General features: G+C 55.5%; 1 protein-coding gene across 1 annotated transcript; it reads right to left on the bottom strand.

The window, feature by feature from the left end:
- Positions 1-81: 81 nt before the first annotated feature.
- On the bottom strand, positions 82-23,200 carry LOC142923261 (malectin-B-like). The gene is made up of 7 exons (XM_076064286.1): positions 22,932-23,200; positions 21,853-22,031; positions 19,055-19,231; positions 17,710-17,767; positions 4,151-4,386; positions 585-4,087; positions 82-492 (listed from the first exon to the last, which is right to left on the bottom strand). Exons 1-6 carry the CDS (start codon positions 23,191-23,193, stop codon positions 3,932-3,934), a joined length of 1,068 nt encoding a protein of 355 aa, XP_075920401.1. The 5' UTR covers positions 23,194-23,200; the 3' UTR covers positions 82-492; positions 585-3,931.
- Between the last annotated feature and the right edge of the window lie 1,235 nt (positions 23,201-24,435).

Raw genomic sequence — 24,435 nt, 5'->3', positions numbered from 1 at the left:
GACGAACACGACCTGAACACCGCAGTGCTGGCTGGGCAAAACCCTCCAGAGGTGCTGGGAGAGAGACTCGGGGGGAGCCACTCCAGGGACAAATTTTAATCTCAAATCTCAAGAGGCCACAATATAACGCGTTCACCATTTTGATTTAACTCCCCGCGCCAATCATCACCACCACCGCCGCTTCTGATTCGAGTACTCACACCCAGGTACTTACGCGGGTACTCTCACACACACACACACAGGTGTCTACACGTACACACACACAGGTGTGTACACACACACAGGTGTCTACACGTACACACACACAGGTGTGTACACACACACAGGTGTCTACACGTACACACACACAGGTGTGTACACACACACAGGTGTCTACACGTACACACAGGTGTGTACACACACACACACAGGTGTCTACACGTACACACACACAGGTGTGTACACACACACAGGTGTCTACACGTACACACACACAGGTGTGTACACACACACCTGTGTTTACACACACACCTGTGTTTACAGGTAAACACGTGTGTACACACACACGTGTCTACACGTACACAAAGGTGTCTACACGTACACACAGGTGTCTACACGTACACACAGGTGTCTACACGTACACACACACACACCTGTGTTTACAGGTAAACACAGGTGTGTACACACACACAGGTGTCTACACGTACACACAGGTGTGCACACACACACCAGTGTTTACAGGTAAACACAGGTGTGTTCTCTCACACATACACATAGGTGTGTGTACACACACAGGTGTATTCTCTTACACACACACGTACACAAAGGTCCCCTGTATAGCCTTTCACAGACTGCTGGGACAAGTGCTGTTGTTAGCGAGCACCTATGAAGGCTACCGGCACTGTGCCACACAAGGGGGTGTGTGGCCAGCATCACGGCCGGCCGCCTTTGTCTCCCCAGTGACGATGTTGACTACACACCGCACCAGGTACTTATTTGAGGCTGAATCGACTGAGGGGAGGCCCAGGACCGGTTCAGATAATCGCTACCATCGGTGGCGGTGGACGTGAGTGGGAATCGAACTCGATTCTCCGGGTTCGTTGCACAGCGCAAACCACTACACCACCGCTCCCCACACACACACACACACTCCTACACACACACACACACTCCTACACACACACACACTCCTACACACACACACACACACTCCTACACACACACACTCCTACACACACACACACAGACTCCTACACACACACACAGACTCCTACACACACACAGACTCCTACACACACACACACACTCCTACACACACACACAGACTCCTACACACACAGACACACACAGACTCCTACACACACAGACACACACAGACTCCTACACACACAGACACACACAGACTCCTACACACACACACACTCCTACACACACACAGACTCCTACACACACACACACACTCCTACACACACACACACTCCTACACACACACACAGACTCCTACACACACACACACTCCTACACACACACACACTCCTACACACACACACACTCCTACACACACACAGACTCCTACACACACACACACACTCCTACACACACACACACTCCTACACACACACACACACTCCTACACACACACACACTCCTACACACACACAGACTCCTACACACACACACAGACTCCTACACACACACACACTCCTACACACACACAGACTCCTACACACACACACACAGACTCCTACACACACACACACTCCTACACACACACACAGACTCCTACACACACACACAGACTCCTACACACACACACAGACTCCTACACACACACAGACTCCTACACACACACAGACTCCTACACACACACACAGACTCCTACACACACACACAGACTCCTACACACACACACACACACTCCTACACACACACACACACTCCTACACACACACACACACTCCTACACACACACACACACACTCCTACACACACACACACACTCCTACACACACACACAGACTCCTACACACACACACACTCCTACACACACACACAGACTCCTACACACACACACACACAGACTCCTACACACACACACACAGACTCCTACACACACACACAGACTCCTACACACACACACACACAGACTCCTACACACACAGACTCCTACACACACACACAGACTCCTACACACACACACAGACTCCTACACACACACACAGACTCCTACACACACACACACACTCCTACACACACACACACTCCTACACACACACACACACAGACTCCTACACACACACACAGACTTCTACACACACACACACACTCCTACACACACACACAGACTCCTACACACACACAGACTCCTACACACACACACAGACTCCTACACACACAGACTCCTACACACACACACACAGACTCCTACACACACACACACAGACTCCTACACACACACACAGACTCCTACACACACACACACACAGACTCCTACACACACACACACAGACTCCTACACACACACACACACTCCTACACACACACACACACTCCTACACACACACACACACTCCTACACACACACACACACAGACTCCTACACACACACAGACTCCTACACACACACACACACACTCCTACACACACACTCCTACACACACACACACACTCCTACACACACACACACACAGACTCCTACACACACACACAGACTCCTACACACACACACACAGACTCCTACACACACACACAGACTCCTACACACACACACACACAGACTCCTACACACACACACACAGACTCCTACACACACACACACTCCTACACACACACACACAGACTCCTACACACACACAGACTCCTACACACACACACAGACTCCTACACACACACACAGACTCCTACACACACACACACACACAGACTCCTACACACACACACACAGACTCCTACACACACACACACTCCTACACACACACACACAGACTCCTACACACACACAGACTCCTACACACACACACAGACTCCTACACACACACACAGACTCCTACACACACACACAGACTCCTACACACACACACACAGACTCCTACACACACACACACACAGACTCCTACACACACACACACAGACTCCTACACACACACACAGACTCCTACACACACACACACACACTCCTACACACACACACACAGACTCCTACACACTCACACACACAGACTCCTACACACTCACACACACAGACTCCTACACACACACACACACACAGACTCCTACACACACACACAGACTCCTACACACACACACACACACAGACTCCTACACACACACACTCCTACACACACAGGTACACACACAAAGGGTGCGTACACAGACACACACAGGTACACACACGCGGTGTGTACACACATCCGTGCACACACATTCACATACACAGGTACACACACAATCTGTGAACACACACACACTGGCACGTACACACACACACAGTGTACACGATTGTGTACGAATTACACGCGCACACACGCACGCACAGTGTTACCTATGTAATCATAATATACAGATCATCGTCACCACCATCACCACCATAAACAACCACCATCATCCCAGCCACGGAGAGGCTGCAAAGAGGTGCGCCTAAGATGTTACTCGCCCCATTTAATTAAAAACCCACCACCTCCTCCCTCTCCTCCTCCTCCACCACCATCACCACCACCTCCTTCCTCCACCTCCATGATCACCACCTCCACCTCCTCCCTCTCCACCACCATCACCACCTCCACCTCCTCCCTCTCCACCACCATCACCACCTCCACCACCACCTCCTCCCTTCACCTCCATGATCACCGCCACCACCACCTCCTCCCTCTCCACCACCACCACCTCCTCCCTTCACCTCCATGATCACCGCCACCACCACCACCACCACCGCCAACCTCCTCCGCCACCACCATCAGAGCCTGCAGAGGCAGAAGAGCGTGGGGATGAAGACCCCGAAGGCGACGAGGATGGGGAACATGAGGCTGGAGTTGTCGGCTGCGTAGGGGTCCGGGACACGCGGCCCGGACTTCAGTCTCTGCCTGTCACCTCCTCCACCTCCTCCTCCACCTCCTCCACCTCCTCCACCTCCTCCACCTCCTCGCCCCCCCTCCCCCTTCCCCTCCCCACCGCCCCTCTTCTTCCTCCTCCCCGCCGTGGATTTCCTGCCGTCCACCGCCGCCTCCTGCCCCTCTCCTCGCCCGGCTCCCCCCTCCTCCTCCTCGCGCTCCTCCGCCTCCCCCTCCTCTTCCCCCCCCTCCCCCTCCTCCTCTTCCTCCTCCTCCTCCTCTTCCTCCTCCTCTTCGGCGTCCTCGTCATTCGGTTTTGAGGGGGGGCGCAGCCCGGGGTGTGGGGGGAGCTGCGGGACGTCTGGGGGGGGGCAGGGGGGGGGGCAACACCCGAAAATCCACAGCGGGACGAGGAAGGAGATGTTGACTACCTCGCCTGGTTTACAGGAGGTCGTGGGTTAGATCCTGACACCACAGTGGCTAGGAGATGTTGACTACCTTGCCTGGTATACAGGAGGTCGTGGGTTAGATCCTGACACCACAGTGGCTAGGAGATGTTGACTACCTCGCCTGGTTTACAGGAGGTCGTGGGTTAGATCCTGACACCACAGTGGCTAGGAGATGTTGACTACCTCGCCTGGTCTACAGGAGGTCGTGGGTTAGATCCTGACACCACAGTGGCTAGGAGATGTTGACTACCTCGCCTGGTTTACAGGAGGTCGTGGGTTAGATCCTGACACCACAGTGGCTAGGAGATGTTGACTACCTCGCCTGGTATACAGGAGGTCGTGGGTTAGATCCTGACCCTGACACCACAGTGGCTAGGAGATGTTGACTACCTCGCCTGGTTTACAGGAGGTCGTGGGTTAGATCCTGACACCACAGTGGCTAGGAGATGTTGACTACCTTGCCTGGTATACAGGAGGTCGTGGGTTAGATCCTGACACCACAGTGGCTAGGAGATGTTGACTACCTCGCCTGGTTTACAGGAGGTCGTGGGTTAGATCCTGACACCACAGTGGCTAGGAGATGTTGACTACCTCGCCTGGTCTACAGGAGGTCGTGGGTTAGATCCTGACACCACAGTGGCTAGGAGATGTTGACTACCTCGCCTGGTATACAGGAGGTCGTGGGTTAGATCCTGACCCTGACACCACAGTGGCTAGGAGATGTTGACTACCTCGCCTGGTCTACAGGAGGTCGTGGGTTAGATCCTGACCCTGACACCACAGTGGCTAGGAGATGTTGACTACCTCGCCTGGTCTACAGGAGGTCGTGGGTTAGATCCTGACCCTGACACCACAGTGGCTAGGAGATGTTGACTACCTCGCCTGGTCTACAGGAGGTCGTGGGTTAGATCCTGACACCACAGTGGCTAGGAGATGTTGACTACCTCGCCTGGTCTACAGGAGGTCGTGGGTTAGATCCTGACACCACAGTGGCTAGGAGATGTTGACTACCTCGCCTGGTCTACAGGAGGTCGTGGGTTAGATCCTGACTCTGACACCACAGTGGCTAGGAGATGTTGACTACCTCGCCTGGTCTACAGGAGGTCGTGGGTTAGATCCTGACACCACAGTGGCTAGGAGATGTTGACTACCTCGCCTGGTCTACAGGAGGTCGTGGGTTAGATCCTGACACCACAGTGGCTAGGAGATGTTGACTACCTCGCCTGGTCTACAGGAGGTCGTGGGTTAGATCCTGACACCACAGTGGCTAGGAGATGTTGACTACCTCGCCTGGTCTACAGGAGGTCGTGGGTTAGATCCTGACACCACAGTGGCTAGGAGATGTTGACTACCTCGCCTGGTATACAGGAGGTCGTGGGTTAGATCCTGACACCAGTGGCTAGGAGATGTTGACTACCTCGCCTGGTCTACAGGAGGTCGTGGGTTAGATCCTGACCCTGACACCACAGTGGCTAGGAGATGTTGACTACCTCGCCTGGTCTACAGGAGGTCGTGGGTTAGATCCTGACACCACAGTGGCTAGGAGATGTTGACTACCTCGCCTGTTCTACAGGAGGCCGTGGGTTAGATCCTGACACCACAGTGGCTAGGAGATGTTGACTACCTCGCCTGGTCTACAGGAGGTCGTGGGTTAGATCCTGACACCACAGTGGCTAGGAGATGTTGACTACCTCGCCTGGTCTACAGGAGGTCGTGGGTTAGATCCTGACACCACAGTGGCTAGGAGATGTTGACTACCTCGCCTGGTCTACAGGAGGTCGTGGGTTAGATCCTGACACCACAGTGGCTAGGAGATGTTGACTACCTCGCCTGGTCTACAGGAGGTCGTGGGTTAGATCCTGACACCACAGTGGCTAGGAGATGTTGACTACCTCGCCTGGTATACAGGAGGTCGTGGGTTAGATCCTGACACCAGTGGCTAGGAGATGTTGACTACCTCGCCTGGTCTACAGGAGGTCGTGGGTTAGATCCTGACCCTGACACCACAGTGGCTAGGAGATGTTGACTACCTCGCCTGGTCTACAGGAGGTCGTGGGTTAGATCCTGACACCACAGTGGCTAGGAGATGTTGACTACCTCGCCTGGTATACAGGAGGTCGTGGGTTAGATCCTGACACCACAGTGGCTAGGAGATGTTGACTACCTCGCCTGGTCTACAGGAGGTCGTGGGTTAGATCCTGACCATAACACCACAGTGACTAGGAGATGTTAACTACCTCGCCTGGTCTACAGGAGGTCGTGGGTTAGATCCTGACACCACAGTGGCTAGGAGATGTTGACTACCTCGCCTGGTCTACAGGAGGTCGTGGGTTAGATCCTGACACCACAGTGGCTAGGAGATGTTGACTACCTCGCCTGGTATACAGGAGGTCGTGGGTTAGATCCTGACACCAGTGGCTAGGAGATGTTGACTACCTCGCCTGGTCTACAGGAGGTCGTGGGTTAGATCCTGACCCTGACACCACAGTGGCTAGGAGATGTTGACTACCTCGCCTGGTATACAGGAGGTCGTGGGTTAGATCCTGACACCACAGTGGCTAGGAGATGTTGACTACCTCGCCTGGTCTACAGGAGGTCGTGGGTTAGATCCTGACACCACAGTGGCTAGGAGATGTTGACTACCTCGCCTGGTCTACAGGAGGTCGTGGGTTAGATCCTGACACCACAGTGGCTAGGAGATGTTGACTACCTCGCCTGGTCTACAGGAGGTCGTGGGTTAGATCCTGACACCACAGTGGCTAGGAGATGTTGACTACCTCGCCTGGTATACAGGAGGTCGTGGGTTAGATCCTGACACCAGTGGCTAGGAGATGTTGACTACCTCGCCTGGTCTACAGGAGGTCGTGGGTTAGATCCTGACCCTGACACCACAGTGGCTAGGAGATGTTGACTACCTCGCCTGGTCTACAGGAGGTCGTGGGTTAGATCCTGACACCACAGTGGCTAGGAGATGTTGACTACCTCGCCTGGTATACAGGAGGTCGTGGGTTAGATCCTGACACCACAGTGGCTAGGAGATGTTGACTACCTCGCCTGGTCTACAGGAGGTCGTGGGTTAGATCCTGACTCTGACACCACAGTGGCTAGGAGATGTTGACTACCTCGCCTGGTCTACAGGAGGTCGTGGGTTAGATCCTGACACCACAGTGGCTAGGAGATGTTGACTACCTCGCCTGGTCTACAGGAGGTCGTGGGTTAGATCCTGACACCACAGTGGCTAGGAGATGTTGACTACCTCGCCTGGTCTACAGGAGGTCGTGGGTTAGATCCTGACACCACAGTGGCTAGGAGATGTTGACTACCTCGCCTGGTCTACAGGAGGTCGTGGGTTAGATCCTGACACCACAGTGGCTAGGAGATGTTGACTACCTCGCCTGGTATACAGGAGGTCGTGGGTTAGATCCTGACACCAGTGGCTAGGAGATGTTGACTACCTCGCCTGGTCTACAGGAGGTCGTGGGTTAGATCCTGACCCTGACACCACAGTGGCTAGGAGATGTTGACTACCTCGCCTGGTCTACAGGAGGTCGTGGGTTAGATCCTGACACCACAGTGGCTAGGAGATGTTGACTACCTCGCCTGTTCTACAGGAGGCCGTGGGTTAGATCCTGACACCACAGTGGCTAGGAGATGTTGACTACCTCGCCTGGTCTACAGGAGGTCGTGGGTTAGATCCTGACACCACAGTGGCTAGGAGATGTTGACTACCTCGCCTGGTCTACAGGAGGTCGTGGGTTAGATCCTGACACCACAGTGGCTAGGAGATGTTGACTACCTCGCCTGGTCTACAGGAGGTCGTGGGTTAGATCCTGACACCACAGTGGCTAGGAGATGTTGACTACCTCGCCTGGTCTACAGGAGGTCGTGGGTTAGATCCTGACACCACAGTGGCTAGGAGATGTTGACTACCTCGCCTGGTATACAGGAGGTCGTGGGTTAGATCCTGACACCAGTGGCTAGGAGATGTTGACTACCTCGCCTGGTCTACAGGAGGTCGTGGGTTAGATCCAGACCCTGACACCACAGTGGCTAGGAGATGTTGACTACCTCGCCTGGTCTACAGGAGGTCGTGGGTTAGATCCTGACACCACAGTGGCTAGGAGATGTTGACTACCTCGCCTGGTATACAGGAGGTCGTGGGTTAGATCCTGACACCACAGTGGCTAGGAGATGTTGACTACCTCGCCTGGTCTACAGGAGGTCGTGGGTTAGATCCTGACCATAACACCACAGTGACTAGGAGATGTTAACTACCTCGCCTGGTCTACAGGAGGTCGTGGGTTAGATCCTGACACCACAGTGGCTAGGAGATGTTGACTACCTCGCCTGGTCTACAGGAGGTCGTGGGTTAGATCCTGACACCACAGTGGCTAGGAGATGTTGACTACCTCGCCTGGTATACAGGAGGTCGTGGGTTAGATCCTGACACCAGTGGCTAGGAGATGTTGACTACCTCGCCTGGTCTACAGGAGGTCGTGGGTTAGATCCTGACCCTGACACCACAGTGGCTAGGAGATGTTGACTACCTCGCCTGGTATACAGGAGGTCGTGGGTTAGATCCTGACACCACAGTGGCTAGGAGATGTTGACTACCTCGCCTGGTCTACAGGAGGTCGTGGGTTAGATCCTGACCCTGACACCACAGTGGCTAGGAGATGTTGACTACCTCGCCTGGTCTACAGGAGGTCGTGGGTTAGATCCTGACCCTGACACCACAGTGGCTAGGAGATGTTGACTACCTCGCCTGGTATACAGGAGGTCGTGGGTTAGATCCTGACACCAGTGGCTAGGAGATGTTGACTACCTCGCCTGGTCTACAGGAGGTCGTGGGTTAGATCCTGACCCTGACACCACAGTGGCTAGGAGATGTTGACTACCTCGCCTGGTCTACAGGAGGTCGTGGGTTAGATCCTGACACCACAGTGGCTAGGAGATGTTGACTACCTCGCCTGGTATACAGGAGGTCGTGGGTTAGATCCTGACACCACAGTGGCTAGGAGATGTTGACTACCTCGCCTGGTCTACAGGAGGTCGTGGGTTAGATCCTGACCCTAACACCACAGTGACTAGGAGATGTTAACTACCTCGCCTGGTCTACAGGAGGTCGTGGGTTAGATCCTGACACCACAGTGGCTAGGAGATGTTGACTACCTCGCCTGGTCTACAGGAGGTCGTGGGTTAGATCCTGACCCTGACACCACAGTGGCTAGGAGATGTTGACTACCTCGCCTGGTCTACAGGAGGTCGTGGGTTAGATCCTGACACCACAGTGGCTAGGAGATGTTGACTACCTCGCCTGGTCTACAGGAGGTCGTGGGTTAGATCCTGACACCACAGTGGCTAGGAGATGTTGACTACCTCGCCTGGTCTACAGGAGGTCGTGGGTTAGATCCTGACCCTAACACCACAGTGACTAGGAGATGTTAACTACCTCGCCTGGTCTACAGGAGGTCGTGGGTTAGATCCTGACACCACAGTGGCTAGGAGATGTTGACTACCTCGCCTGGTCTACAGGAGGTCGTGGGTTAGATCCTGACACCACAGTGGCTAGGAGATGTTGACTACCTCGCTTGGTCTACAGGAGGTCGTGGGTTAGATCCTGACACCAGTGGCTAGGAGATGTTGACTACCTCGCCTGGTCTACAGGAGGTCGTGGGTTAGATCCTGACCCTGACACCACAGTGGCTAGGAGATGTTGACTACCTCGCCTGGTCTACAGGAGGTCGTGGGTTAGATCCTGACACCACAGTGGCTAGGAGATGTTGACTACCTCGCCTGGTGTACAGGAGGTCGTGGGTTAGATCCTGACACCACAGTGGCTAGGAGATGTTGACTACCTCGCCTGGTCTACAGGAGGTCGTGGGTTAGATCCTGACACCACAGTGGCTAGGAGATGTTGACTACCTCGCCTGGTCTACAGGAGGTCGTGGGTTAGATCCTGACACCACAGTGGCTAGGAGATGTTGACTACCTCGCCTGGTCTACAGGAGGTCGTGGGTTAGATCCTGACACCACAGTGGCTAGGAGATGTTAACTACCTCGCCTGGTCTACAGGAGGTCGTGGGTTAGATCCTGACACCACAGTGGCTAGGAGATGTTGACTACCTCGCCTGGTCTACAGGAGGTCGTGGGTTAGATCCTGACCCTGACACCACAGTGGCTAGGAGATGTTGACAACCTCGCCTGGTCTACAGGAGGTCGTGGGTTAGATCCTGACCCTGACACCACAGTGGCTAGGAGATGTTGACAACCTCGCCTGGTCTACAGGAGGTCGTGGGTTAGATCCTGACCCTAACACCACAGTGACTAGGAGATGTTAACTACCTCGCCTGGTCTACAGGAGGTCGTGGGTTAGATCCTGACCCTGACACCACAGTGGCTAGGAGATGTTGACTACCTCGCCTGGTCTACAGGAGGTCGTGGGTTAGCTCCTGACCCTGACACCACAGTGGCTAGGAGATGTTGACTACCTCGCCTGGTCTACAGGAGGTCGTGGGTTAGATCCTGACACCACAGTGGCTAGGAGATGTTGACTACCTCGCCTGGCATGCAGGAGGTCGTGGGTTAGATCCTGACACCACAGTGGCTAGGAGATGTTGACTACCTCGCCTGGTCTACAGGAGGTCGTGGGTTAGATCCTGACCCTGACACCACAGTGGCTAGGAGATGTTGACTACCTCGCCTGGTCTACAGGAGGTCGTGGGTTAGATCCTGACACCCACAGTGGCTAGGAGATGTTGACTACCTCGCCTGGTCTACAGGAGGCCGTGGGTTAGATCCTGACACCACAGTGGCTAGGAGATGTTGACTACCTCGCCTGGTCTACAGGAGGTCGTGGGTTAGATCCTGACACCACAGTGGCTAGGAGATGTTGACTACCTCGCCTGGTGTACAGGAGGTCGTGGGTTAGCTCCTGACCCTGACACCACAGTGGCTAGGAGATGTTGACTACCTCGCCTGGTCTACAGGAGGTCGTGGGTTAGATCCTGACCCTAACACCACAGTGGCTAGGAGATGTTAACTACCTCGCCTGGTTTACAGGAGGTCGTGGGTTAGATCCTGACACCACAGTGGCTAGGAGATGTTGACTACCTCGCCTGGTTTACAGGAGGTCGTGGGTTAGATCCTGACACCACAGTGGCTAGGAGATGTTAACTACCTCGCCTGGTTTACAGGAGGTCGTGGGTTAGATCCTGACACCACAGTGGCTAGGAGATGTTGACTACCTCGCCTGGTCTACAGGAGGTCGTGGGTTAGATCCTGACACCACAGTGGCTAGGAGATGTTGACTACCTCGCCTGGTCTACAGGAGGTCGTGGGTTAGATCCTGACACCACAGTGGCTAGGAGATGTTGACTACCTCGCCTGGTCTACAGGAGGTCGTGGGTTAGATCCTGATACCACAGTGGCTAGGAGATGTTGACTACCTCGCCTGGTCTACAGGAGGTCGTGGGTTAGATCCTGACACCACAGTGGCTAGGAAATATTGACTACCTCGCCTGGTCTACAGGAGGTCGTGGGTTAGATCCTGACACCACAGTGGCTAGGAAATGTTGACTACCTCGCCTGGTCTACAGGAGGTCGTGGGTTAGATCCTGACACCACAGTGGCTAGGAGATGTTGACTACCTCGCCTGGTCTACAGGAGGTCGTGGGTTAGATCCTGACACCACAGTGGCTAGGAGATGTTGACTACCTCGCCTGGTATACGGGAGGTCGTGGGTTAGATCCTGATACCACAGTGGCTAGGAGATGTTGACTACCTCGCCTGGTCTACAGGAGGTCGTGGGTTAGATCCTGACACCACAGTGGCTAGGAGATGTTGACTACCTCGTCTGGTCTACAGGAGGTCGTGGGTTAGATCCTGATACCACAGTGGCTAGGAGATGTTGACTACCTCGCCTGGTATACAGGAGGTCGTGGGTTAGATCCTGACACCACAGTGGCTAGGAAATATTGACTACCTCGCCTGGTCTACAGGAGGTCGTGGGTTAGATCCTGACACCACAGTGGCTAGATGTTGACTACCTCGCCTGGTCTACAGGAGGTCGTGGGTTAGATCCTGACCCTGACACCACAGTGGCTAGGAGATGTTAACTACCTCGCCTGGTATACAGGAGGTCGTGGGTTAGATCCTGACACCACAGTGGCTAGGAGATGTTGACTACCTCGCCTGGTCTACAGGAGGTCGTGGGTTAGATCCTGACCCTGACACCACAGTGGCTAGGAGATGTTGACTACCTCGCCTGGTCTACAGGAGGTCGTGGGTTAGATCCTGACCCTGACACCACAGTGGCTAGGAGATGTTGACTACCTCGCCTGGTCTACAGGAGGTCGTGGGTTAGATCCTGACCCTGACACCACAGTGGCTAGGAGATGTTGACTACCTCGCCTGGTCTACAGGAGGTCGTGGGTTAGATCCTGACACCCACAGTGGCTAGGAGATGTTGACTACCTCGCCTGGTCTACAGGAGGCCGTGGGTTAGATCCTGACACCACAGTGGCTAGGAGATGTTGACTACCTCGCCTGGTCTACAGGAGGTCGTGGGTTAGATCCTGACACCACAGTGGCTAGGAGATGTTGACTACCTCGCCTGGTGTACAGGAGGTCGTGGGTTAGCTCCTGACCCTGACACCACAGTGGCTAGGAGATGTTGACTACCTCGCCTGGTCTACAGGAGGTCGTGGGTTAGATCCTGACCCTAACACCACAGTGGCTAGGAGATGTTAACTACCTCGCCTGGTTTACAGGAGGTCGTGGGTTAGATCCTGACACCACAGTGGCTAGGAGATGTTGACTACCTCGCCTGGTTTACAGGAGGTCGTGGGTTAGATCCTGACACCACAGTGGCTAGGAGATGTTAACTACCTCGCCTGGTTTACAGGAGGTCGTGGGTTAGATCCTGACACCACAGTGGCTAGGAGATGTTGACTACCTCGCCTGGTCTACAGGAGGTCGTGGGTTAGATCCTGACACCACAGTGGCTAGGAGATGTTGACTACCTCGCCTGGTCTACAGGAGGTCGTGGGTTAGATCCTGACACCACAGTGGCTAGGAGATGTTGACTACCTCGCCTGGTCTACAGGAGGTCGTGGGTTAGATCCTGATACCACAGTGGCTAGGAGATGTTGACTACCTCGCCTGGTCTACAGGAGGTCGTGGGTTAGATCCTGACACCACAGTGGCTAGGAAATATTGACTACCTCGCCTGGTCTACAGGAGGTCGTGGGTTAGATCCTGACACCACAGTGGCTAGGAAATGTTGACTACCTCGCCTGGTCTACAGGAGGTCGTGGGTTAGATCCTGACACCACAGTGGCTAGGAGATGTTGACTACCTCGCCTGGTCTACAGGAGGTCGTGGGTTAGATCCTGACACCACAGTGGCTAGGAGATGTTGACTACCTCGCCTGGTATACGGGAGGTCGTGGGTTAGATCCTGATACCACAGTGGCTAGGAGATGTTGACTACCTCGCCTGGTCTACAGGAGGTCGTGGGTTAGATCCTGACACCACAGTGGCTAGGAGATGTTGACTACCTCGTCTGGTCTACAGGAGGTCGTGGGTTAGATCCTGATACCACAGTGGCTAGGAGATGTTGACTACCTCGCCTGGTATACAGGAGGTCGTGGGTTAGATCCTGACACCACAGTGGCTAGGAAATATTGACTACCTCGCCTGGTCTACAGGAGGTCGTGGGTTAGATCCTGACACCACAGTGGCTAGATGTTGACTACCTCGCCTGGTCTACAGGAGGTCGTGGGTTAGATCCTGACCCTGACACCACAGTGGCTAGGAGATGTTAACTACCTCGCCTGGTATACAGGAGGTCGTGGGTTAGATCCTGACACCACAGTGGCTAGGAGATGTTGACTACCTCGCCTGGTCTACAGGAGGTCGTGGGTTAGATCCTGACCCTGACACCACAGTGGCTAGGAGATGTTGACTACCTCGCCTGGTCTACAGGAGGTCGTGGGTTAGATCCTGACCCTGACACCACAGTGGCTAGGAGATGTTGACTACCTCGCCTGGTATACAGGAGGTCGTGGGTTAGATCCTGACCCTGAAACCACAGTGGCTAGGAGATGTTCACTACCTCGCCTGGTCTACAGGAGGTCGTGGGTTAGATCCTGACCCTGAAACCACAGTGGCTAGGAGATGTTGACTACCTCGCCTGGTCTACAGGAGGTCGTGGGTTAGATCCTGACCCTGACACCACAGTGGCTAGGAGATGTTGACTACCTCGCCTGGTATAGAAGAGGTCGTGGGTTAGATCCTGACTCTGACACCACAGTGGCTAGGATTGCAGAGAGTCTATGACTCTCTGCATGGTGAGCCTATGTGTCTCTGCGTGGTGAATCTATGGGTCTGCGTGGTGAGTCTGTGGGTCTCTGCGTGGTGAGTCTATGGGCTCTGCGTGGTGAGTCTATAGATCTGCGTGGTGAGTCTATGGGTCTGCGTGGTGAGTCTATGGGTCTCTGCGTGGTGAGTCTATGTGTCTCTGCGTGGTGAATCTATGGGTCTGCGTGGTGAGTCTGTGGGTCTCTGCGTGGTGAGTCTATGGGTCTCTGTGTGGTGAATCTATGGGTCTCTGTGTGGTGAGTCTATGGGTCTGTGTGGTAAGTCTATGGGTCTGCGTGGTGAGTCTATGGGCTCTGCGTGGTGAGTCTATGGGTCTCTGTGTGGTGAGTCTATGACTCTCTGCATGGTGAGCCTATGTGTCTCTGCGTGGTGAGTCTATAGATCTGCGTGGTGAGTCTATGGGTCTGCGTGGTGAGTCTATGGGTCTCTGCGTGGTGAGTCTATGGGTCTCTGTGTGGTGAGTCTATGGGTCTGTGTGGTGAGTCTATGGGTCTCTGCGTGGTGAGTCTATGGGTCTCTGCGTGGTGAGTCTATGGGTCTCTGTGTGGTGAGTCTATGGGTTTCTGCGTGGTGAGTCTATGGGTCTCTGCGTGGTGAGTCTATGGGTCTCTGCGTGGTGAGTCTATGGGTCTCTGTGTGGTGAGTCTATGGGTCTCTGTGTGGTGAGTCTACGGGTCTCTGTGAGGTGAGTCTATGGGTCTGCGTGGTGAGTCTGTGGGTCTGCGTGGTGAGTCTATGGGTCTCTGCGTGGTGAGTCTATGGGTCTCTGTGTGGTGAGTCTATGGGTCTCTGCGTGGTGAGTCTATGGGTCTCTGTGTGGTGAGTCTATGGGTCTGTGTGGTGAGTCTATGGGTCTCTGCGTGGTGAGTCTATGGGTCTGCGTGGTGAGTCTATGGGTCTCTGCGTGGTGAGTCTATGGGTCTCTGTGTGGTGAGTCTATGGGTCTGCGTGGTGAGTCTATGGGTCTCTGCGTGGTGAGTCTATGGGTCTCTGCGTGGTGAGTCTATGGGTCTCTGCGTGGTGAGTCTATGGGTCTCTGTGTGGTGAGTCTATGGGTCTCTGCGTGGTGAGTCTATGGGTCTCTGCGTGGTGAGTCTATGGGTCTCTGCGTGGTGAGTCTATGGGTCTCTGTGTGGTGAGTCTATGGGTCTGCGTGGTGAGTCTATGGGTCTGCGTGGTGAGTCTATGGGTCTCTGTATGGTGAGTCTATGGGTCTGCGTGGTGAGTCTATGGGTCTGCGTGGTGAGTCTATGGGTCTCTGTGTGGTGAGTCTGTGGGTCTCTGTGAGGTGAGTCTATGGGTCTCTGTGAGGTGAGTCTATGGGTCTCTGTGAGGTGAGTCTATGGGTCTCTGTGTGTTGAGTCTATGGGTCTCTGTGAGGTGAGTCTATGGGTCTCTGTGTGGTGAGTCTGTGGGTCTCTGCGAGGTGAGTCTGTGGGTCTCTGAGAGGTGAGTCTATGGGTCTCTGCGTGGTGAGTCTATCGGTCTGCGTGGTGAGTCTATGGGTCTGCGTGGTGAGTCTATGTCTCTCTGTGTGGTGAGTCTATGGGTCTCTGTGTGGTGAGTCTATGTGTCTCTGTGTGGTGAGTCTATGGGTCTCTGTGTGGTGAGTCTGTGGGTCTCTGTGAGGTGAGTCTGTGGGTCTGCGTGGTGAGTCTATGGGTCTCTGTGAGGTTTGTCTATGGGTCTCTGCGTGGTGAGTCTATGGGTCTCTGTGTGATGAGTCTATGTGGCTCTGTGTAGTGGTGAGTCTATGGGTCTCTGTGTAGTGGTGAGTCTATGGGTCTCTGCGTGGTGAGTCTGTGGGTCTCTGTGTGGTGAGTCTGTGGGTCTCTGTGAGGTGAGTCTATGGGTCTCTGCGTGGTGAGTCTGTGGTCTCTGCGTGGTGAGTCTATGTGTCTCTGTGTGGTGAGTCTATGTGTCTCTGTGTGGTGAGTCTATGGGTCTGCGTGGTGAGTCTGTGGGTCTCTGCGTGGTGAGTCTGTGGGTCTCTGTGAGGTGAGTCTATGGGTCTCTGTGAGGTGAGTCTATGGGTCTCTGTGAGGTGAGTCTATGGGTCTGCGTGGTGAGTCTGTGGGTCTCTGCGTGGTGAGTCTATGGGTCTCTGCGTGGTGAGTCTATGGGTCTCTGTGTGGTGAGTCTATGGGTCTCTGTGTGGTGAGTCTATGGGTCTCTGCGTGGTGAGTCTGTGGGTCTCTGCGTGGTGAGTCTGTGTCTCTGTGTGGTGAGTCTATGTGTCTCTGTATGGTGAGTCTATGGGTCTGCGTGGTGAGTCTGTGGGTCTCTGCGTGGTGAGTCTGTGGGTCTCTGCGTGGTGAGTCTGTGGGTCTCTGTGAGGTGAGTCTATGGGTCTGCGTGGTGAGTCTGTGGGTCTCTGCGTGGTGAGTCTATGGGTCTCTGTGAGGTGAGTCTATGGGTCTCTGTGAGGTGAGTCTGTGGGTCTCTGTGTGGTGAGTCTATGGGTCTCTGTGTGGTGAGTCTGTGGGTCTCTGCGAGGTGAGTCTGTGGGTCTCTGCGTGGTGAGTCTATGTGTCTCTGCGTGGTGAGTCTATGGGTCTCTGCGTGGTGAGTCTATGGGTCTCTGCGTGGTGAGTCTATGGGTCTCTGCGTGGTGAGTCTATGGGTCTCTGCGTGGTGAGTCTATGGGTCTCTGTGTGGTGAGTCTATGGGTCTGCGTGGTGAGTCTATGGGTCTCTGCGTGGTGAGTCTGTGGGTCTCTGCGTGGTGAGTCTATGGGTCTCTGCGTGGTGAGTCTATGGGTCTCTGTGTGGTGAGTCTATGGGTCTGTGTGTTGTGAGTCTATAGGTCTCTGTGAGGTAAGTCTGTGGGTCTCTGTGAGGTGAGTCTACGAACCTTCAAGCTGGCCACGGATGATGTATAGAGCACATATCTTTGGATTGTCATAGTCTCCCTGTGAAAGACACGGGGAGAGAGAGAGACACGGGGAGAGACACGGGGAGAGAGAGAGACACGGGGAGAGACACGGGGAGAGAGACGGGGAGAGAGACATGGGGAGAGAGAGACACGGGGGGAGAGAGAGACACGGGGAGAGAGACACGGGGAGAGACACGGGATGTGAGAGACAGACACGGGGAGAGAGACACGGGGAGAGAGACACGAGGAGAGAGAGACACACGAGGAGAGAGAGAGACACGGGGAGAGAGACATGGGGAGAGAGACATGGGGAGAGAGAGACACGGGAGGAGCGAGAGACACGGGGAGAGAGAGACACGGGGAGAGAGAGAGACACGGGGAGAGTGGCACGGGGAGAGACACGGGATGTGAGAGAGAGACACGGGGAGAGAGAGACACGGGGAGAGAGACACGAGGAGAGAGAGACATGTGGAGAGAGAGACACACGAGGAGAGAGAGAGACACGGGTACAGAGAGACACGGGGAGAGACACGGGATGTGAGAGAGAGACACGGGAAGTGAGAGAGAGACACGGGGAGAGAGACACGGGGAGTGAGAGACACGGGGAGTGAGAGACACACGAGGAGAAAGAGAGACACAGGGAGAGAGAGACACGGGGAGAGAGACAGAAAGACACGAGGAGAGAGAGAGAGACGCATGGGGAGAGACACGGGGAGAGAGAGACACGGAGAGAGAGAGACACGGGGAGAGAAAGACACGGGGAGAGAAAGACACGGGGAGAGAAAGACACGGGGAGTGAGAGAGACACGGGGAGTGAGACACGGGAATGAGACACGGGAAGTGAGAGACACGGGGAGAGAGAGACACGGGGAGAGAGAGACACGGGGAGTGAGAAACACGGGGAGAGAGACACGGGAAGAGAGACACGGGAAGAGAGAGACACGGGGAGAGAGAGACACGGGGAGAGAGAGACACGGGGAGAGAGAGACACGGGGAGAGAGAGACACGGGGAGAGAGAGACACGGGGAGAGAGCGACACGGGGAGAGAGAGACACGGGGAGTGAGAGACACGGGGAGAGAGAGACACGGGGAGTGAGAGACACGGGGAGAGGGAGACACGGGGAGAGAGAGACACGGGGAGACAGAGACACGGGGAGACAGAGAGAGAGACACGGTGAGAGATTAACACAAAGGTATAGACACAGGTGCTGGTGAGTGAGCGAGCAAGCGAGCGGGTGGTGAGTGGGTGGTGAGTGGGTGGTGAGTGGGTGGTGAGTGGGTGGTGAGTGGGTGGTGAGGACCGTCCCCCCCACCCACCCCTCACCTTGACGAACTCCACGGTGAGCAGGCCCTGGTAGGTGGAGGCCTCCCCGGCCACCGACAGCTTCCCACGCAGCAGCGAGAAGGCAACGGCCACGTCGTGGGCAGCGCTGTGCCCCACGCGCTCGTAGATGTCCAGCCCCGTGAGCACCGCGTGGCCGTTCACACGCACGTCAAACACCTGTAGGGTGGTACACTCACGTCAAACACCTGTAGGGTGGTACACTCACGTCAATCACCTGTAGGGTGGTACACTCACGTCAAACACCTGGTGGGTGGTACACTCACGTCAAACACCTGTAGGGTGGTACACTCACGTCAAACACCTGTAGGGTGGTACACTCACGTCAAACACCTGTAGGGTGGTACACTCACGTCAAACACCTGTAGGGTGGTACACTCACGTCAAACACCTGTAGGGTGGTACACTCACGTCAAACACCTGGTGGGTGGTACACTCACGTCAAACACCTGTAGGGTGGTACACTCACGTCAAACACCTGTAGGGTGGTACACTCACGTCAAACACCTGGTGGGTGGTACACTCACGTCAAACACCTGTAGGGTGGTACACTCACGTCAAACACCTGTAGGGTGGTACACTCACGTCAAACACCTGCAGGGTGGTACACACACGTCAAACACCTGGTGGGTGGTACACTCACGTCAAACACCTGTAGGGTGGTACACTCACGTCAAACACCTGTAGGGTGGTACACTCACGTCAAACACCTGTAGGGTGGTACACTCACGTCAAACACCTGTAGGGTGGTACACTCACGTCAAACACCTGTAGGGTGGTACACTCACGTCAAACACCTGTAGGGTGGTACACTCACGTCAAACACCTGTAGGGTGGTACACTCACGTCAAACACCTGGTGGGTGGTACACTCACGTCAAACACCTGTAGGGTGGTACACTCACGTCAAACACCTGGTGGGTGGTACACTCACGTCAAACACCTGTAGGGTGGTACACTCACGTCAAACACCTGTAGGGTGGTACACTCACGTCAAACACCTGGTGGGTGGTACACTCACGTCAAACACCTGTAGGGTGGTACACTCACGTCAAACACCTGTAGGGTGGTACACTCACGTCAAACACCTGCAGGGTGGTACACACACGTCAAACACCTGGTGGGTGGTACACTCACGTCAAACACCTGTAGGGTGGTACACTCACGTCAAACACCTGTAGGGTGGTACACTCACGTCAAACACCTGTAGGGTGGTACACTCACGTCAAACACCTGTAGGGTGGTACACTCACGTCAAACACCTGTAGGGTGGTACACTCACGTCAAACACCTGTAGGGTGGTACACTCACGTCAAACACCTGTAGGGTGGTACACTCACGTCAAACACCTGGTGGGTGGTACACTCACGTCAAACACCTGTAGGGTGGTACACTCACGTCAAACACCTGGTGGGTGGTACACTCACGTCAAACACCTGTAGGGTGGTACACTCACGTCAAACACCTGGTGGGTGGTACACTCACGTCAAACACCTGTAGGGTGGTACACTCACGTCAAACACCTGTAGGGTGGTACACTCACGTCAAACACCTGCAGGGTGGTACACACACGTCAAACACCTGGTGGGTGGTACACTCACGTCAAACACCTGTAGGGTGGTACACTCACGTCAAACACCTGTAGGGTGGTACACTCACGTCAAACACCTGTAGGGTGGTACACTCACGTCAAACACCTGTAGGGTGGTACACTCACGTCAAACACCTGTAGGGTGGTACACTCACGTCAAACACCTGGTGGGTGGTACACTCACGTCAAACACCTGTAGGGTGGTACACGCACGTCAAACACCTGTAGGGTGGTACACGCACGTCAAACACCTGGTGGGTGGTACACGCACGTCAAACACCTGTAGGGTGGTACACTCACGTCAAACACCTGTAGGGTGGCACACCCACGTCAAACACCTGTAGGGTGGTACACTCACGTCAAACACCTGTAGGGTGGTACACTCACGTCAAACACCTGTAGGGTGGCACACCCACGTCAAACACCTGTAGGGTGGTACACTCACGTCAAACACCTGTAGGGTGGTACACTCACGTCAAACACCTGTAGGGTGGTACACTCACGTCAAACACCTGTAGGGTGGTACACTCACGTCAAACACCTGTAGGGTGGCACACTCACGTCAAACACCTGTAGGGTGGTACACTCACGTCAAACACCTGTAGGGTGGTACACTCACGTCAAACACCTGTAGGGTGGTACACTCACGTCAAACACCTGTAGGGTGGTACACTCACGTCAAACACCTGCAGGGTGGTACACTCACGTCAAACAGCTGTAGGGTGGTACACTCACGTCAAACACCTGTAGGGTGGCACACTCACGTCAAACACCTGTAGGGTGGCACACTCACGTCAAACACCTGTAGGGTGGTACACTCACGTCAAACACCTGTAGGGTGGCACACTCACGTCAAACACCTGTAGGGTGGTACACTCACGTCAAACACCTGTAGGGTGGCACACTCACGTCAAACACCTGTAGGGTGGCACACTCACGTCAAACACCTGTAGGGTGGCCGTTCACACTCACGTCAAACACCTGTAGGGTGGTACACGCACGTCAAACGCCTGTGCAGGTAGGGTGAGGATGGAACCCACGACTCCCTGCGTGCCAGGCGAGGCAGTGAACGCCTCCCAGCCAGCGACCTCCAGCAGGCCGCCGGGGCAATCGCCGTCAGTAACGAGCGGCGGCTACGACGGGCGACAAAGCCCCGCGGGCCTCCCGGGGCACCTCCCTCCCCCCGTCACCTTGGCCTGCGAGTGGAGGAAGTAGACCTCGGCGAACTTGAGCACGAGGACGTAGTGGCCGTCGCGGGCCAGCGGCACGGTGTAGGAGAAGGAGGAGTCCGCCCACCGCTCCGTCTGGTACAGCTCCTGGTCCTGGGCCGAGACTCGAGCGATGGGAAGGCGGCGGCCGTAGTCAGACGCTGTGGTGGGGGGGGGTGGAGTAAGGTGGGGGAGAGAGGGGAGGTGCCAACTCGCTCGCTCATTCATTCATTATTAATTCACTCACTCACTCACACTCTCATTAACTCTCATTCGATCATCAATTCGCCCACTCAATCGCTCGCTCATTCGTTGATTCACACACTCATTCATTAACTCACTCACCCACTCAATCACTGATTAATCCACCAACCCCACCCACCCACCCACTCACCCACTCAGTCACTCACCCACCCACTCACCCACCCACTCACCCACCCACGCACCCACCCACCCACGCACCCACCCACCCACTCACCTACTCACCCAGCCCACCCACTCACCCACCCCACCCACCCCACTCACCCACTCACCCACTCACCCACCCACCCCACCCCTCACCCACTCACCCACTCACCCCACTCACCCCACTCACCCACCCACTCACCCACCCACTCACCCACCCCACCCCTCACCCACTCACCCACTCACCCCACTCACCCCACTCACCCACCCACTCACCCACTCACCCCACTCACCCCACTCACCCCACTCACCCCACTCACCCACCCACTCACCCACCCACTCACCCCACTCACCCACCCTCTCACCCACCCACCCACCCCACTCACCCACTCACCCACTCACCCCACTCACCCACTCACCCACTCACTCACCCACTCACCCCACTCACCCCACTCACCCACCCACTCACCCACCCACTCACCCCACTCACCCACCCTCTCACCCACCCACCCACCCCACTCACCCACTCACCCACTCACCCCACTCACCCACCCACCCACCCACTCACCCCACTCACCCCACTCACCCCACTCACCCACCCACTCACCCACCCACTCACCCACCCACCCACCCACCCACCCACCCGCCCCACTCACCTGTCCCCACCTTTCCGTCCAGGGGGTCAGCCTGGTAGCGTATTCCCTGTGAGTCCGTGTGGGCGCCCCCTCCTGCGTTCACGGCCCACACCACCTGGGGCCCCCTCGATCCTCCGCCACCGCCGTCACCGCCGTCACCGCCGTCACCACCGCCATCGCCAACGCCATCACCATCGCCGCACCGCACTCCGCCAAAGAGGAGTACGGGGAGGAGGAGGAGGACGCGATGGAGGTGATGGTGGTGATGATGGGAGCTGGCCATTGCGAACCTGTGGTAAACACGGAGGGGGGGTGGTATGGGGGTGGGGGGGTGGGTAGGTTGGGTGGGTATGGTGGGTAGGTTGGTGGGTGCGTGGGTGGATAGGTGGGTGGGTCGGTTGGGTGGGTGGGTAGGTTGGGTGGGTGGGTAGGTTGGGTGGGTAGGTTGGGTGGGTGGGTAGGTGAGTGGGTGGGTAGGTGGGTAGGTTGGGTGTGTAGGTTGGTGGGTAGGTGAGTTGGTAGGATGGGTGGGTGGGTAGGTTGGGTGGGTAGGTTGGGTAGGTGAGTGGGTGGGTAGGTGAGTGGGTAGGTTGGGTGGGTGGGTGGGTAGGTTGGGTGGGTTGGGTGGGGGGGTGGGTAGGTTGGGTGGGTGGGAAGTTTAGGTGGGTGAGTGGGTAGAGTGGGGGAGCGTGGGTAGGTGGGTGGGTAGGTGGGTGGGTAGCTGGGTGGGTGGGTAGGTGGGTGGGTGGGTGGGTAGGTGGGTGGGTAGTTTGGGGGGGAAGGAAGGTCGGTGGGAAGGTGGGTGGGTTGGGTGGGTGGGTAGGTGGGTGGGTGGGCGGGTGGGAAGGTGGTTAGGTGGGAAGGTGGGTGGGAAGATGGATGGGTGGGTGCGTGAGTGGGTAGGTTGGGTTGTGGGTGGGTAGGTTGGATTGGTGGGTGGGAAGGTGGCTGTGTGGAAAGGTGGGTGGGTAGGTAGGTGGGTTGTGGGTAGGTTGGGTTGTGGGTGGGTAGGTGGGTGGGTACGTTGGGTTGTGGGTGCGTGGGTGGGTGGGTAGGTTGGATTGGTGGGTGGGAAGGTGGCTGTGTGGAAAGGTGGGTGGGTAGGTGGGTAGGTAGGTTGGGTTGTGGGTGGGTAGGTGGGTGGGTAGGTTGGGTTGTGGGTGCGTGGGGTGTTCTATAGGCTTCCTGCTCTCACCCCACACGTGGGTGGGTGGATAATTGTAATTCTAGATTTGAAGCTATCGTGACTGCAAGGATCCATACTCTTTGGTTCTATTCGGTAAAGTCACCACGTAGGTACAAAAAAAAACCGTCGTGATTTTTGTTATTTTATTTTTTACCTACGTGACTTTACCGAATAGAACCAAGGAGTATGGATGATTGGAAGTTGGCTATAGGGAGAGAGAACCATCTCTCAATATAGGATCGCAGAACTTGGGCAAATGTCAGCACCCGTTCTCATTTTGGGGAGAGAATCGCGCACAAATATTCTGTATTGTGCAAGGTGAGGCCCCACTAAGCTACT

This window comes from Petromyzon marinus, unplaced genomic scaffold, assembly GCF_048934315.1.
Source record: "Petromyzon marinus isolate PM22_M1 ecotype Great Lakes invasive population unplaced genomic scaffold, UKy_Petmar_22M1.pri1.0 PM_Scaffold_37, whole genome shotgun sequence".
NCBI lineage: Eukaryota > Metazoa > Chordata > Hyperoartia > Petromyzontiformes > Petromyzontidae > Petromyzon > Petromyzon marinus.
This window is presented reverse-complemented; position numbering and strand designations above follow the sequence as displayed.